General features: G+C 46.8%; 1 protein-coding gene across 1 annotated transcript; it reads right to left on the bottom strand.

Annotated features, from left to right (window-relative positions):
- Positions 1–1935: 1935 nt before the first annotated feature.
- On the bottom strand, positions 1936–3180 carry LOC119340963. The gene is made up of 2 exons (XM_037612864.1): positions 2368–3180; positions 1936–2269 (listed from the first exon to the last, which is right to left on the bottom strand). The coding sequence occupies exons 1-2, from the start codon at positions 3100–3102 to the stop codon at positions 2210–2212; spliced, it is 795 nt and encodes a 264-aa protein (XP_037468761.1). The 5' UTR covers positions 3103–3180; the 3' UTR covers positions 1936–2209.
- Positions 3181–17282: the final 14102 nt, after the last annotated feature.

Raw genomic sequence — 17282 nt, 5'->3', positions numbered from 1 at the left:
CATCCCAGAAAAATGACTGAACACATGCCCTGAAACACCAATTTTCACATGCCTTGAAACTGCAGCTCGATTGGGCTGTCCCACAAATAAGATGCATATCAACATTACACCTAAGGAAGCTAATTAAGATAGCCACGGTTCTTCCCAATTTAAACACAGATATTTGCAGCAGAATAAACTGGCCGAACTGAACTGATATCAAAAGGTTGGATGAACTAGAGAGCATCGATGAACAAAGAGACTTAACAGAGTGATTCAAAATACAATAAGTAGGGACATCCGGATATCTCACGCCGTAGATCGGATAACCTCTCGCGGCGCTCCCGTGGGCGCCCCGAGGGGAACCCATCCCGGCCGCCGCCTCTCTCCTCCCTCATCTGCCCACCTCCCTCGCCGCCGCCCGGTGGCGCCGCCGGGCGAAGCCAGGCCGGCCGGGGCGGCGGCGGGGCCTTCCTTTCCCCTCCGCCCATGGTCATGGCCGGCGCGGGACGGCTTCCCGAGCGGGGGCGCTAGCCTATGGCGGGGGCTAGCGGCGCGGCGGCGCTCCGTCGGGTGGCCTGCCTTGGCGGCGACCTGGTGGGCGGCCGCGGCGCGGCGGCTGCGGAGGGTCAGATCGGGCGGTGGCGGGCCGGCACGCCTCCGGCTAGATCCGCGCGGATTTGGTCCCTGGCGGTAGCGGGCGTCGCGGGGTGGCGGCGCAGGTCCTCGTGGGCTCTGCATAGAGGTGGATTGCAGCGGTGGCTGCAACCACGTGGTCGGCCGGTCTGCGCGCAGCGGCGGCGGGACTGCTCCGGCGCCTGCTCGTCGGCGGCTTTCTCGGACGGCGACCCGTGTACGAGAGATGGAGGTCTTCGATCAGATCTGGGTGAAAACCTGCTATTGGCTATTGCCTAGGCCGGCGATGGCGACGCTGTCTGCATCGTTCCCTTCCTGAAGGCATCGTCGTGGAGATTCAAGGCCACTCTCTGCTACCTCCGGGGGAAATCCTAGATCAGTAGATCGGATGACGACGGCTCTCTGGTGTCGTTTCCCCCCTGGGGGCGTCATTCTTGGAGGTGCACACGACTCGAGGGACTAGAGGACGGCGACTTTGGTGGAGCGGTGCTTCATCTTTCACATTGATGGTGGCGGATCTCGGCGGCATGGTGCTGTGGAGACTCGGCGTCTGATGCGCGGAGATGGACTCGTGCAGGAGGAGGAAGCTGTTTGGCGTCATGGTGACGTCGATGGCAGAGTGGCTAGACAAGGTAGAAGCCTCAATATGATCTGAAGACGGACATGTGGAAGATGGCGGCGACGACACACGAGTGCGTCTGACCGGATTGTGCCCCAGACCCGGTATGTGGCTCGGCTGGGGCTTTCGAATGAGTTTCGGCTTCCGGCTTTTGATGTTAGGCTTAGGTGAGTGGTTTGGGTAGTGGCCCAGCTAGCACCCCCTAATCATTTTGGATAGGAGTAGCGGCATATGTTGCCAAGATGGTGGATACAGACACATTGTTGTAACACTTTGTACGGTCCTCGAGAATAATCAATAAAGTGGCCGTATGCATCTTCCAGATGCAGAGGCCGAGGGTCATCCTCCTTTTCTAAAAAAAATCCGGATACCACACATAATAACACAAGGCAGAATTGGCCGGGGTTTTTACCTGAACCTCATTGTAAAGGATAAAAAGAACACAAGGCAGACAGTCTGAATTAACAGGGAAATCAAGCAAAATTGTGCTTGATCAATGCTTCCAGTTCCCAGATAACCAACATGTAGGATGATTAACAAAGATGTTGGTGACTATATGTGGATCATCACAAACGGGTGATGCACTCCTTTAAGAGATCTTGCTAGGAGTCTAAGACCGGAACGAGAAAGTGGCATCACAACTTTGTCATGATTAAAGCACGTCCGAAATCGCAATTTTGTCGTGCAATTCGATTCGATTATCCATGAACAAGAAGCAGCTATGATATTGAAGCTAATTAATTAAGATAGCTCCTGCAATTCGATTCGATCCAGTTCAATGTTACACTACTAGGAGTGCTATGTTTATTACCCCTAATAGATCAAGAAAATATAGATTGCCACGGCCGTCCAGGAATTAGTTAAACACAGATAGCAGCAAATTAATCTGACCAAACTGAACTGAAACCACAAGTCTGCATAATGATTGAAGATGATAGACGAATGAGTGATAGGAGGAGCATGGCTTCAAAGGGATCAGTCCCATGTCGACAGCCTCCATGGATCAGGTGAAGTAGTGCCAGTGGGCTGGCTAATCTGCAGTGAGATGAATCGGACTGTCAGATTGATGCTCGTGCCGCCGGCCGGTACACACACCTAGGGAGAAACAAGACAAGAGGAGGAAGGTAGCGGACCTCAACTCCTAGGTAGGCGGCACGGTCGGTCAACTCGGCGAGGCGGGCGAGCTCCTTGGGGCCGAGGAAGCGGGAGAGGACGGCGACGGCGAGGTCGATGTGCTTGATGGCGAGGGCCGTGATCCTGTTTGCGCGGCACAGGTAGTCGAGCGCCTTGTCCACGTCGGCGGCGCTGGCTACGTGACGGGGCTTGGCGGTGGCGTCGGACAGATCGGCCTTGGCGAGGCTCTCGGTGGCGGCGGCGACCGGGTCGCGGCGCTTGCCGGGGATGGGGGCCTGGCCGCCGACGAGGCACTCGACGCAGCGCGGGAGGTGGTGCTCCTCGAGCATCTTGAGGGCCAGGATGGCGGACTCGACGCGGGCGATGGCCTGGGCCTGGGTGGTGGGGCGGGCGGGGAGCTTCTGCGCGAGGAGCGCGTCGTAGAGCTGCTCGTCGGGCATGCGCGCCAAGGCGATGTTGACGGTGGAGACGGCGCGGTTCTTGACGGCGGTGTCGAGGCAGACCCAGAGCATCTTGGAGCCGGGATCCAGTCCGAGGTAGTAGACCGTGAAGACGTCCGAGGCGATCTGCCCGAGCTTGGCCTCGGCGTCGGCGGGGGCGGCCTCGGCCTGGTGGCGCTCCAGGCGGCGGTGGAGCTCCAGGAGGCGGTCGCGCTGCGTGCGCACGTTCTTGGCGGCCATCATGGCCTGCATTAGGACCAGCTCCAGGTTCTTCTTGCTCAACTCCCGCGCCATGGCCGCCGCTCCCGCTCCGCTTGTCTCTCTCTCTCTCTAGCTGCGAGGACTTCTTGGGGAGGAGAGAAAGGTTGGAGGAGGCAGGTGAAAAGAGAGAGAGAGGAGCAGCGAGAGCCAGGCGGCTGCAGGATGATGGGCCCACCAGCCAGAACCGGCCGGGCGTAGCGTGCTCCCTCCGCTACCACAAAAAGACGACCCTTCTCGCTCTAGTTTTGAATTTCGAAATCTCAACACGCTATCCATCAATAGAATCAACGTACGAAAACAAGTGATTCCAAGCAAGCTGTAATTAATGTTGTTGTGAGGATACATTCTTTTTTTTTCACCCGCAAAAAAAAAGAGAGGATGCATTCTTTTCATATAATTCATCATCTCCACTCTTCATGTCATAGGGGCTGTTTTGTTTTACGCCCAACTAGCCCCACCAAAATTTCGGTATGACCAAAGGAGAGGCATACCATGTGACTCTCGTCGTAAGTAATCCAAACTTGATGATGAAAACAAAAGGAGCAAGGGCATAACCTATTCTTTTTGCAATTCATTGTTGTTTGGTTTGTAGCCATTGTACCATCCAAAAGTTTGTCAAAACAACTCTTTTGTTTGGTTATGCACTTGATGATTAAACACACGTTTTGATTTTTGCAAAATTATTGATTCATATAGATCAAAATTAAGATGCAGTTTCCTATAAAATTCTAAGAGCATCTACAGTCGGGTGCCCTATATCTGTCTCATACGCCCGGGCAGGCCATCCGGTCACAAAATACCAACCCAACCGAAGCTCTCAACGGGCGCCCGGGCTGGCAGGTACCCCTCATATCAGTCCCAAATGTAAGGCGGATATGAGGTGGCCCGGCCGGCACGCCCGGGCGCGTCCGCCTGACAAGCCCGACCCACCATCGATCCCACAGATGTCCCAAAAAAAACCATCAGGCTCATCGCTCCAAAACCCTCACTCACTCACTCTCCTCTCTCGCTCCGTCCTCTCCTCTCCCCGCACCAAGTCCGATCGAATCCGACACAATGTCGAGCTCCGGCAGCCGCTCCGGCGATGAGCTGGATTTGGAGTATGAGCTTGCCCTTTGCATCGCCTTAGAGCGGTCCAAGGTGGAGACCGTGTTGGGGAACGTAGCATACAATTTCAAAAAAAATCCTACGCTCACGCAAGATCTATCTAGGAGATGCATAGCAACGAGAGGGGGAGAGTGTGTCCATGTACTCTCGTAGACCGAAAGCGGAAGCGTTTGACAACGCAGTTGATGTAGTCGAACTTCTTCTCGTTCTGACTGATCAAGCACCGAACGTACGGCACCTCCCAGTTCTGCACATGTTCAACTCGATGACGTCCCTCGAACTCTTGATCCAGCAAAGTGTCGAGGGAGAGTTCCGTCAGCACGATTGCGTGGTGACGGTGACGGTGAAGTGATCTGCGCAGGGCTTCGCCTAAGCACTACGTGAATATGACCGAAGGCGTAAACTGTGGAGGGGGGCGTCGCACACGGCTAGGAATCAATGTTGTGTGTTCTAGCGGTGCCCCCCATATATATAGGTGGGAGAGGGAGAGGGGCAGCAAGGGGCGCCCCAAGTAGGAGTAATCCTACTTGGGCACCTCCCACAAGTTGGCCTTCCCCCTTCCATAAGTGTCGGAGGGGGATGGAAAGAGAGGGGGAGAGAAGGAAAGGGGGAGGCCGAATCCTCCCCTTTCCTTTCTCCCTTCCCCTCCTTCCTTCTCCTCCTATTCGGACTATATGGGGGCGCGCTAGCCCACTAGGAGCTGGTCAGTCCCGCCCTTGGCCCAATAAGGCCCATATCTTTGCCGGGGGGGAGGGGTGCCCGGAACCCCTACCGATGACCCGATACGTACCCGGTACCCCCGGAACACTTCTGGTGTCCGAATACTATCGTCCTATATATGAATATTTACCTCTCCACCATTTCGAGACTCCTCATCATGTCTGTGATCTCATCCAGGACTCCAAACAACATTCAGTCACCAAATCACATAACTCATATAATACAAAATTGTCATCGAACGTTAAGCGTGCGGATCCTACGGGTTCGAGAACTATGTAGACATGACTGAGACACTTCTCCAGTCAATAACCAACAGCGGAACCTAGATGCTCATATTGGTTCCCACATATTCTACGAAGATCTTTATCGGTCGTACCGTAATGACAACATACGTTATTCCCTTTTGTCATCGGTATGTTACTTGCCCGACATTCGATCGTCGGTATCTTCATACCTAGTTCAATATCGTTACCGACAAGTCTCTTTACTCGTTCCGTAATGCATCATCCCGTAACTAACTCATTAGTCACATTGCTTGCAAGGCCTATTATGATGTGCATTACCGAGAGGGCCCAAAGATACCTCTCTGATACTCAGAGTGACAAATCCTAATCTCGATCTATGCCAACCCAACAAACACCTTCAGAGATACTTGTAGAGCATCTTTATAATCATTTTTTCAAATAAACTTCTCTTTTGTGTGTTTGTTTCGCTCGCGAAGCGATGAGGGGTGGCTAATATTTTCCATGTTAGATGTGTTATTCTCACGATGAGTGTTTATTCACTTGTCATTGCACAAGAGTAAGGCAAAGGTATTAGGGATGCCAGTCCCAAAATGAAAAAATGAATTTGCTTTATGTTGTCAAATAATAAATTTCTTGGAAAGTGTTGGTATGGAGGGCAACCGTGGATACGGCTAGCCATGGAAAGTGAAAGTATGGTTGAAAAAGGAATAACCTTTATTTTCTGTTTGGGAACCGCCTATGATATATCTAGCATGGAAAGTATTGGGAACTCTAAGTCGTTTTTGTTGGTGGGATGGATGCACCTCCCAAAATGTTTTTATCTCTAAGTTTTTCGCTTTGAACTCTGGCACCTCTACAAATCCCTACTTCCCTCCGCAAAGGGCCTTTCTTTTACTTTATGCAATTTTTACTTTTGAATGTGAGTCTCCGTGTTCTCTTATAAAAGCACCAACTAGGAGGCAATATGATTGTACTTAAGTATCAGGTATAACTAATATGTGAGTGTGTTTCATGAATGGATCAATGGTTGAGCATGATGGGCTAGGGATAACTTATTTTAGCGTTGATATTTTGAAAGACTTGGTTGCTTGTTGATATGCTTGAGTATTTAAATTATCATGTCAAAACTAGACTATTGCTTTGAACAATATAAAAGTCCAAATGTCCATGCTATAAAGAAAGAAATATGATATGACATGATAGGCGGCATTCCACATCAAAAATTCTGTTTTTATCACTTCCCTACTCGAGGACGAGTAGGAGTTAAGCTTGGGGATGTTGATACGTCTCCAACGTATCTATAATTTTTGCTTGTTCCATGCTGTTACATTATCAATCTTGGACGTTTTACAATCATTTTATAGTCATTTCATATCATTTTTGGTACTAACCTATTGGCATAGTGCCAAGTGTCGGTTGCTATTTTCTGCATGTTTTTTACATCGCAGGAAATCAATATCAAACGGAGTCCAAATGTCCCGAAACTTCATGGAGAATTTTTATGGACCAGAAGGAACGTAATGGGCACTAGCTACGCCTGGGGGGTGCCCCGAGGGAGGACAACCCACTAGGGCGCGCCAGGAGGCCTAGGCGCGCCCTGGTGGGTTGTGCCCACCTCGGGTGCCCCCCAGATCGCCTCTTTGCTCTATAAATACCCTAATATTTCCAGAACCCTAGGGGAGTCGACGAAATATTCATCCAGCCGCCGCAGAGTCCAGAACTACCAGATCCAATCTAGACACCATCTCGGATGGGGTTCACCACCTCCATTGGTGCCTCTCCGGTGATGTGTGAGTAGTTCTTTGTAGACCTTTGGGTCTGTAGTTAGTAGCTAGATGGCTCTCTCTCTCTCTCTCTCTCTCTCTCTCTCTCTCTCTCTCTCTCTCTCTCTCTCTCTCTTTCCCTGAAATCTCAGTACAATGGTCTCTTGGAGATCCATATGATGTAACTCTTTTGCGGTGTGTTTGTTGGGATTGATGAACTTTGAGTTTATGATCAGATCTAGCTTTTTTATATCCATGAAAGTATTTGAGTTTCTTTGATCTCTTTTATGCATGATTGCTTATAGCCTCGTATTTCTTCTCCGATATTTGGGTTTTGTTTGGCCAACTTGATCTATTTATCTTGCAATGGGAAGAGGTGCTTTGTAGTGGGTTCGATTTTACGGTGCTTGATCCCAGTGTCAGAAAGGGAACCGACACGTATGTATCGTTGCTACTAAGGATAAAACGATGAGATCTATATCTACACAATAGATAAATGGATCACATCATGTCATCGTTCTTATTGCATTACTCCGTTTTTCCATGAACTTAATACACTAGATGCATGCTGGATAGCGGTCGATGTGTGGAGTAATAGTAGTAGATGTAGGCAGGAGTCGGTCTACTAATCTTGGACGGGATGCCTATATAATGATCATTGCCTGGATATTGTCATGAGTATTTGAAGTTTTGTCAATTGCCCAACAGTAATTTGTTCACCCACCGTTTGCTATTTTTCTCGAGAGAAGCCACTAGTGAAACCTACGGCCCCTGGGTCTCTTTCTCATATATTTGCCTTTGCAATCTACTTTTTCCTTGCATTTATTTTTAGATCTATTAAATCAAAAATACAAAAATACCTTGCTAAAATTTATTCTTATTTATTTTATTTGGCGTTCGATCTATCAAATTACTACAAATTCCTCATGTCCGTTTTGCCTATCTTGAGGCGCCGTACCCCGAAAGGGATTGACAACCCCTTTAACACGTCGGGTTGCGAGAAGTTGTTATTTGTGTGCAGGTGTTGTTTACGTTGTGTTGCTTGGTTCTCCTACTGGTTCGATAACCTTGGTTTCATATCTTAGGGAAATACCTACCGCCGATGTGTTGCATCATCCCTTCCTCTTTGGGGAAATACCGACGTAGCTTCAGGCGACATCAATTACCTCATAGCGCTCCTTCATCAAGTTGACCAAGCCGGCTTCAAAATCGCGGCTGGTATACAGACGGTTCAAATAACCGGAGTGGATCTCTTGGGCGCTAAAATGGGCATAGCTATCCAAATCTACCTTCCACTTGCCTTTATCAGCAGCAGAAAGTTCTTCCTTGGCGCTGTGTTTGGATAAGGCAGTAGGGTTACCTGGCGCTGTATAACCAAGCCTGGTGATGATGACATCATCGGTTTTCTCTTCAGTGGGCTTGATGGGACTTGGCGGCTTATTGATGACTGTTTCAACATCCATATGATCTATGGTGACGTTATGATCTTCTGGTGGCGGCTCATCAATGGTAGCCTCAGCAGTTGGATGAGAGGCCTCTGGCATTTGTTTTTCCGGCTTAGAAGGGTTGGAATCTTCAGCTGGCTTGTTCAGTTTTGCCTTCTTGCTAGGCTTGGCCATACCACTGGAAATAAGAAATACAAAGATGTCAGCATATCAATCGGCCATGAAGTTTTCTGAACGATGGAAAACACCCTTACCCAGGCACAGTCTTGAAGGCTGGGATTTGAGTCCCCGTTGAGTCGCCGGAGGAGGAAAGAGATGTTCCCTGATAGTTTAAATCGGATGGGTTAAGAGGTTGTCGAAAAAGACCTGCCTTGGGATAAGATAAGTCATAAATATTTGAAACTCCGATCGACGTTTGTGAGGTGCTGGGGTGTTCGTTAAGACAGAGGATAAAATTCCACCGCCATTGTTCCGGGTTGTGCGGTGAGCTTCATTGCTACTTCTTCAAAAGAAAGTTGGGATCAAGTGAGCTAAAGGGTGAGAAAATCTTACTTTCCGGCTTGTTTGTCGGGTTTTCTATGTTGGCAGAGGTTCTGAGCCGGAGGAAAGAGTAATTACCTCTTCGTCATCTGCACGGCTGGCCTCAGCATCATCCTGAGAATAGTCATTGTCAATAAGATGTACAAAAAACGAGCCAAGGGAATCAAGTTCTACCTCCAACTCATCATCATCATTATCATCCAAGTTAAATAACTCGGTGGTGTTGGTCTTCTTGGCAGGCTTTTTGGTAGCCTTGCTCTTTGTCCAGGGTTTCTTGGCCGGTTTTTCATACTTCTTCTTCCAGAAAGAAGAATCGGCCTGTGCAAATAAAGTAAATGGTGAGAGGTTTCAATGATAGAAGATGCTCAAATTGGAAGTAGCTTAAAAACTTACCGTTGGCGGCTTGTTGAGAGTACAGAAGGGACTCAGGCCAGTCTTGCTGCAATCTTCCAAAGTCTCGTTCAACAGAGTTTTGGTCATTTCATTGATGTCATCATCAGTCAGTTGTATTTGGCAATGGCGTTGTGGATCTTTTAAATCACCGGTATATTCACACATCAAACCGGGACGACGGCTTAAAGGCATAATTCTCCACGCGACCCAGCATCGGACTAGGTCGATACCTGTTAAACCGTTACCCATGAAGGCTCGGATTTTTGAAAAGATGGGAGCATATTTGGCCCGTTCCTTTGTGTTGATCCGGTGTGGGAGTGGATGTTGGTTACTAAGCCGGTGCTCACGATAGCCTGACAGGGGATTTTCGCCCTCTGGAGATGTGTCCTGACAATAAAACCAAGTCTGGTTCCAGTCCTTAGGATGATTGGGTAGTTTGGCAGTGGGGAAGGTGGCTTCTTTTCGACTGAATTGAAATACCGCCTAATTCTAGGCTCGGACCATCTGTGAACTCATTCTCCCGGTTTAAATAGTAAAATTCCCTGAATAGCTCTACCATGGGCTCCTGTTGAAGGTATACCTCGCAGAATATTTGAAAGTTGCATATGTTTGAGACAGAATTTGGTCCGATATCTTGTGGATCGAGCTTGAAGAATGATGACGGGAAAATGGCGGGCGTGAGAACGCGCGTCCACGTCATTGATACAGAGTGAAATTTAAATGCATAAAATAAAAAAAATAGGATCAAACATTGCAGGTACTTTATTTCCAGAACTCTTACATTTACATAAAAATTCTGTTAATTACATCTCCGAAGAGAAAACCCCTGATTAAGAATTCCAACATATCTATTACATAGGATTGCATCACATGCCTATTACAATAAGCTACAAGAGAAATCCTCCTTGCGGTCGACGATGAACTCCTTCTTGATGAACTTGAAGTTTGGTTCCATGCAAATACTCCTCTATGATTTTATGTGTGATGTTTGGGAATACATTTCCTAGCATGCAACCATTTGTGTGTGTGTTCAACCTCATTTATATGTGGAATGCAGGTTGATTTTGACTAGGCATAGTTTTATCCTAGGTTTGGCATATAGGATATGTATATATTTTCCTTTGGGAATTTTATATGACATCTTTGGTTTTGGTGGCATGGATATATGTGACATGCCAATTTTAATAAGTTTCGCATCATCACATTACTACTATCACCGCGCGACACTGATATGGTGCTCGTGTGTAGCGTAATGGGCTGAAGCTTTCTGACACAAGTTTGATGCTTTTTATGGTGCATATGATATGTGCCATATTTTGTTGACTCTGACTTCACACGGTATCAATACTAACCACGCGGTGCAATGATATGACACACACGTATAGCTTGACCCGAATGGAGTTTGTTTATGATATTTTTTTATTTGTTTAAAGCCTATGTGGGCTACATGAAATATGCCTTATCATGTATTTTGCATGAATTTTGTATGCATATGTGGATGTGGAGTGAACTTATTTTTATTAAGTTCTGCTTTACCTGTATTACTACTAACACCGCGTGGCACTAAGATAATGCCCGCGTGCAGCATAACCAAGCAAAGGTTTGTGGAGCAATTATGGTGTTGCATGAGTCGTATGACATCTATCATTTTTGTTTATGTTTGTACCTCACATGGTATTAGCACTAACTCCACATAGCGTCATTTCATTGGCGCTCGTGTGTAGCATAACCCACGTAAAGTAAGTTTGTGATATTCATTTGTGATGATGCTAATAGTTTAGGCTCTTATAGCATTGGAGCATGTTTGTAACATCTTTTATATGACTTTGGCCAAAATATGTAGCATGAATGTTTTATTTAGATTTATCTTACTTGTATTACTACTAACATCGCATAACACGAATATCGTGTCCGCGTGTAGCGTAACCAAGTAAAATTGGTTTATGACGTGCAATTTTGATGATGCTAATAGTTTAGGCTCTTATAGCGTTGGAGCATTTCATGACATGTTTTATTTGACTTTGGACCAAATATGTGGCCTGAATACTTTGTTTAATTTTTTCTTACTTGTATTACTACTAACACCGTATAGCATTATGATAATGCCCGCGTGTAGTGCAACCAAGTAAGATTGGTTTTTTACGATGCAACATGTTTTATAATCCATTTTGCATGATTTTGGTTTTTGGGTGTGTAACATGAACACATTTTCACTAAGTTTTGCCCTGCTCGTATTACTACTAACACCGAGTAGCATTAAGATAATGCCCTCGTGTAGCGTAACCAAGTGAAGCACCATTGTATATATTCTTATTCGTATTACAACTAACGCGACACATAAGGTCCGTAGCGTAACCGAACAAGAATGAATTCAATTTAGCATATTCGTCATTTCATTCCAACTTAGTAAGATTCATTTTTTTTATGACCAAATTAAGGCAATTTTTTATGAAGTTTTCGTGCCTATGATACTGTCTTGATTCGTATCCGCGGATAGGGACCAAACCAAGAAACGAGACGATCGTCCTGGCCTGTATTGCTAAGGGGACCGAATCAAGAAGGAGATCATTAGGATGAAACATATGCAACATGCAAAAGGAACATGCATGCTCCTTGGCTCGTACCGCGATGGCCGAACCAAGGACAAATTTTTTTATGTAGATTAAACATGCACTTTGGTTTGTACCGCAATGGCCAAACCAAAGGCAAGAATTTTAGGGAGATGAAACTTGCTTCTTGATTTGTGTGTCCGAACTGAAGGCAAGAGTTTGGAGTGGATACAACATCAATTCTTTGGTTTGTACCGCGATGGCCGAACCAAAGACGAAATTTTGAAGTAGATTAAACATATACCTTGGTTTGTACCACAATGGCCGAACCAAAGATAAGAATTTTATGAAGTGAAACGGCTTCTTGATTTGTACCGCGATGGCCGAACCAAAGGCTGGAGTTTTAGGAGAGGAGGAAGAAGAAAGCTCCCTGACTTGTACCGCAATGGCCAAATCAGGGGCTATGAGAGAGCCATGAATCTCACCTTCAAACCTTAGCAAGCAAGTCGTCTGCGTCCTCCTTCTTTTTCTGTATATGGTGTGTGTGTGTGTAAATTTAGCAGTGGGAGAAACGATCAGCGGCCGACCCTAGAGCAGTCAGGCATCCTGGTATTTATAGGGCTGGGTGTGCAGCAATGGCCTTTGGAGGCTGCCGCGCGCGCCAAGGAATCAACCTGCACGTCGCTGTCGTGCAGGACGTGGGAGCGGGAACGTGGATGGATGGTTGAACGTGGGTAGGAAACGGAGTGATGCAGACTTGGTCTCCTGAGTTGATTGATGGGACTTCGGCGGGAGCGCGCATGGCCCTCTGGCCCAATTAGTTTAATGACTTCCCTTGATCAAGCTCTATTTAAAGATGGGCCTGCTACAAGGCACGTATAGGCTTCTTACTTGATTGTTTAATCGGAGCAGCCTTTGCATATGCATGGGACTGTGTTGATTAGCTCAAACAAATTAATGATGGGCTGTGAGGGCCACACCCCATACATTCATGCATGTACGCTGCCAAGCCTGCATGCATGCATTGGCACATGACGCATGCTCGTACCAACTAAAGATTTAATTGATGCTAAATTTTCTTTAGTCACCAATTATATCGTCTATGTATTTTGTTAATATGCCGTGATATTTACACCGACGGCGCGGCGCCCGTGGGTGTTGTTCCTCCTTCCCGCAGGGTCGTCATGGTACTCTCCGGCCTTGTCCGTCTTCGAGGTTTGTCTTTGGGTGAAAGCCTTTTGCGCTGCTGTAGCGGGGTCGGCTGATGTCGTCGTTCCCGGGTCGCTTTTCCCTTATGGAAGTCATCTTGAAGACTAGTTCCCCTTCGCGTTTTCCCTAGGGTGGACATGCAGAGTTGGTCGCAGGTAATCCTCCTGGTCCCGACGGCCCAGTGCGTCAATGGGTGCGCCTATGTTTGTTTCTCGCTACGACAGAGAAGTCGGAGCTGCGCGTGGCGGGGCCCCCGCGACAACGATGATTCCATAAGGGCGGTTTCAGCGGACGGTGCTCTCGGGAGATTGCGATGGACTAGGTCGTTGCGAGGCTTGTAACTTTCTCTTGCAATGTACATCAACAAAGTTGGAGCTGCCGGTCGTCGATGTCTTGGTTGATTGAGTTGTTGATTGATTTCTTTAAATTAATTCTTTTTATCATCGAACGTTTTATTTTTGTTTTTTTGAATTTATATTTTATACATTTATTTATCTCGGTCAAAATCCATGTCAACAAAGAAATGCAACACATCACGGGAGAATTTTGAGCCGGGAGGGCTGAAGCCCCGGTCCATATGATCAGTAAAGACTATTAATTCACCTTCTTTGGGCTCAGGAGGAGTTTCGGTGCCTGGAACCCTCCAATGGATGACATATTTTTTTGGATAAAACGCCAGTGTGAACATAGTCATTCAAATCTTCTCCGGTGACCTGGGAAACGACCTAGTTGTAGGCGGTGACAGTCTTGACCATCTCGGAAGAAAAAGGCCTAAATGAAAGAAATATTACCGGCTTAAGATCATGCTACTAAACCGGACCATTGATCCAAAGGTAAAAATGTTGTAAACAAGCTAACAGGTTAAGCCGGAGAATGAACATTGAAGTGTGCAGATATTCATATTGGCGGCTTAAAAGGGGACTAATGGTACCTACCAGATTAAGGATACTGCTGTTAAGCCGGACAAAGTTAAAGAGGCAAGTATATTATGCAGAACCAAATTATAAGCAAGCATGGTTAAACCGAAGAAGTATTGCCGGGTCATCCAAGTTAGGAAGAGTATGATGGCGGTTTAAACGAGGCCTAGTGTTATATGGTGAATCACGGTTTATGATATAAGCCGCCATGGCAGTTGTGGTGTTTCAACTCTATCAGTGAAAATTTTGCTAAGTGATGGACAAACCGATTTCATAGATTGAAGATATAACTTTGGATCTACAGCGGTTCAGTAAAGACAGTAAAATCTAAAACCTAAGGTGGCGGCAGCAGAAAGTTTGTGTGCTCTGATGGGATTTTCTATGGAGAGGAAGTATTTTGATGTTAAAAACGAATGCTAAACTACTATCGCACAAAGTTCATGGCCTATTCAGATTGAACGCTGCTTGAGTTGAAGAACGCGAAGAAAGGTGAAGAACACCGATGAACAAGGCGAACCCTAATGCATATCTGAAGTTGAGGGAGATGAACACTTACGGTTGCAGATGAGCAGCGGTCGCGCGCCGGCGTTTTCTGGTCCGGTCAGGGTGATGCAGCGGCCTGAGCTGATGTAGCAGACTAAGGTCAACGGCGGCGGAGCTCGAGCGGAGGTGCGGCTGTGCGAAGGAGGAAGATGAAGACGAGGAAGCGAGGGGGAAAAATGGAAAAGACCCCCGTCCCTATTTATAAGGGGTGGATACAAGGCATGCGCAGGAAGGAGGCCGAAATCATCATGTGGCTACATGGACGCCCCGGTTTTCGGGATGCTCATTAAGATAAGGATCAGTTAAAGATGTTCTGGGCCTCGCGCGAAATTAATGCGAAATGACGACATGGCGGTTTAAGAAAATTTTGTGAGCTGACGTCATGGCGGTTTACAACAAGGTTTATCAAACAAGCAATGCAAGATTTTGACAAGGTCAGATGTTGAAGATTGATATGAACAAAGTTCAAATCAACCTGGGGCCTAATATTGGGGATATAACTAGTGGGTATGAACCGCCTAGGAGTGCCGGGTCATACCACTGGCGACTTATCAATGAAGATGGAGGCTCATACAAGCCCATTGATGGCCCAAGACCCAGAGGCGACTTGAGGCCCAAGAGGATGAACCGCCATATGTATATGACTTGTTTTGTAAGGCAAGCATAGTTAGTCACCGAGCCGGACACATTGTGTATGAGCCGGCCGGGACTTCGTGAGCCGTCGGGCGTCAACTTGTGTATATAAAGGGACGACCCGGCGGCGGTTTAGGACAAGAAACAACAGATCGAGAACTAGGTCAAGCGTATTCGCTCCTTGGTAATCGAAACCCAAGCAATACAATCCCAAACTGGAGTAGGCCTTTACCTTCACCTTAAGGGGCCGAACCAGTATAAACTCTCTGTTTCCTTTGTCCCGATTAACCCCTTTAAGCTAACCTAATTGCGATGGCTCCATGACTAAGTCCTTCCGCTAGGATATCTGTTGTGTCAAGTCCACGACAGATGGCTTTTCTACACCTGAAAAAAAAATGCCATGGCAGTTTTACGAAAAGCCATCCAGCTTCTCCAAATACACTGAAACCGTCAGAGGAACGTTCGCAAAATGCCATCTTTTGTGGCGAACGTTCGCCAGGTATGTCAACAGTTATTTTAGAACTACCTTACACTTCCCAAGTCCCTGGACAGTGGGACCCATGTGTAAGCACAAGCCGGAGAACACGCGGCCGGGCGGCCGGCGCGTAAAACCCTAAACCCCTCCCTCGCCCTCCTCCCCTGCTTTGTTTTGGGAGGATTATTGGTTTGGCACCTCCTGCTTTGTTGTCCAAATTTGGGATATGTATGTTATTTGCAACACTACAAAAATTCGTCTATTCGGTGACAAAAACCCTGGCGACGAAACAAGAAACGCCGCCTAATATCATTTTCCATGACGGCCCACCGTCACGAGATGTTCCCTCCCGGGGTAGCACCCTAGCCAACTTTGGCGACGTTGTGGCCTGATTTTCAGGGACACATTTGGGCGTCACTACACATGTCCATTTTTTGGGACGGTTCGTGGTATCACATAAAATGTTTGGCGTGACAAAAAATGGTGAGCTGGTTATAAAAATGATTTAATAAATGGCTAGTAGGTGTTCACTACGTAGTACCTTATAATTTTTGCCATGGCAGAGTTTATAACATATTAGAATCAGGTACTAGTTGAGATGTTCGACATGTTGGGAAAGAAAAAAATGATGCAGTGGGCTTGAAAACAAAGTTTTTGGTTTATCTAATGGATATTAGTTGAGATGCTCATAATGAAATCTATTACATTCTTTTCGTTTATGCTATCATTTTACTGAACTATGAGATGCCATACTAATTCTTAAATAAAACACGAACAGAAAAAAATATGATCACACATAATAATATAGCATTACAAGTTTAGGAATTGAACAAACGTTTGGTACGTCGGCAACATCATTCCCAAAAGTATCACACATTGCGAGTAGGAGTATTCAAGCATCAACAAGAAGTGCAGCAACAACATAGAACTACTCATCAGCGGATTACACGGATTACACAGTCATGGGTTTGACAAAGAGGATAACATCATCACCTTCGTGGTGGATCACGAAGAACAACCTATCTCCAACTGCTAATTTGGACAAGGAAAGCAAATCCTTCTAGCCATCCATTGCGATGAGGCGTCCATCTTTTTCTGGCGTTGGAGATGCGGGGGAAAATTTACGGGTCAGCGTTAGAGATGCACTAAGGCGGAAGCCATTAATTTTAACTAAAATGTAGGGTATAATGTAGGTTGACAATTAATTGAACGGGTATTTAGCTAATGATGAATCCAAATATTCTCCTGTTAAATACCCTCTTCGTCTCATAATATAAAATCATTTTTTGTGAGCTAAAACCTTATAATATAAGATTGTTTTGCAAGCTAGGGATGGAGGAGTACTATACTATGTTAGAAAAACATAGTGTAGTACTTTTCAAACAAAGAAGGAGAAGAAAAGCATAAACCATTTGGAAAGCTCTCGCATCCTACGGTTCGGTTCCCAAGTCCCTGGACAGTGGGACCCATGTGTAAGCACACGCCGGGGAACACGCGGCCGGGCGGCCGGCGTGTGAAACCCTAAACCCCTCCCTCGCCCTCCTCCTATCCAATCCAAAAATCCCCTGCTCCTCCTCTCATCGCCTCTCTTTTCTTCCTCCCCAAGACCTCCGACCCCCTTCCCCTCCGCCCCCTTCCCCCGGCCCATGCCCCGGGCCCCGAAACCCTAGCCCG

The sequence above is a fragment of the Triticum dicoccoides genome, chromosome 7B (assembly GCF_002162155.2).
Source record: "Triticum dicoccoides isolate Atlit2015 ecotype Zavitan chromosome 7B, WEW_v2.0, whole genome shotgun sequence".
Lineage (NCBI taxonomy): Eukaryota > Viridiplantae > Streptophyta > Magnoliopsida > Poales > Poaceae > Triticum > Triticum dicoccoides.
This window is presented reverse-complemented; position numbering and strand designations above follow the sequence as displayed.

Bases quoted from the DNA above. Each gene is read 5' to 3' on its own strand.
- LOC119340963 (XM_037612864.1), bottom strand. From the start codon at position 3,102: ATGGCGCGGGAGTTGAGCAAGAAGAACCTGGAGCTGGTCCTAATGCAG. The intron at 2,270-2,367 runs GTCCGCTACCTT...ATCTCACTGCAG, and splicing joins CCGCCTACCTAGGAGTTGAG to ATTAGCCAGCCCACTGGCAC.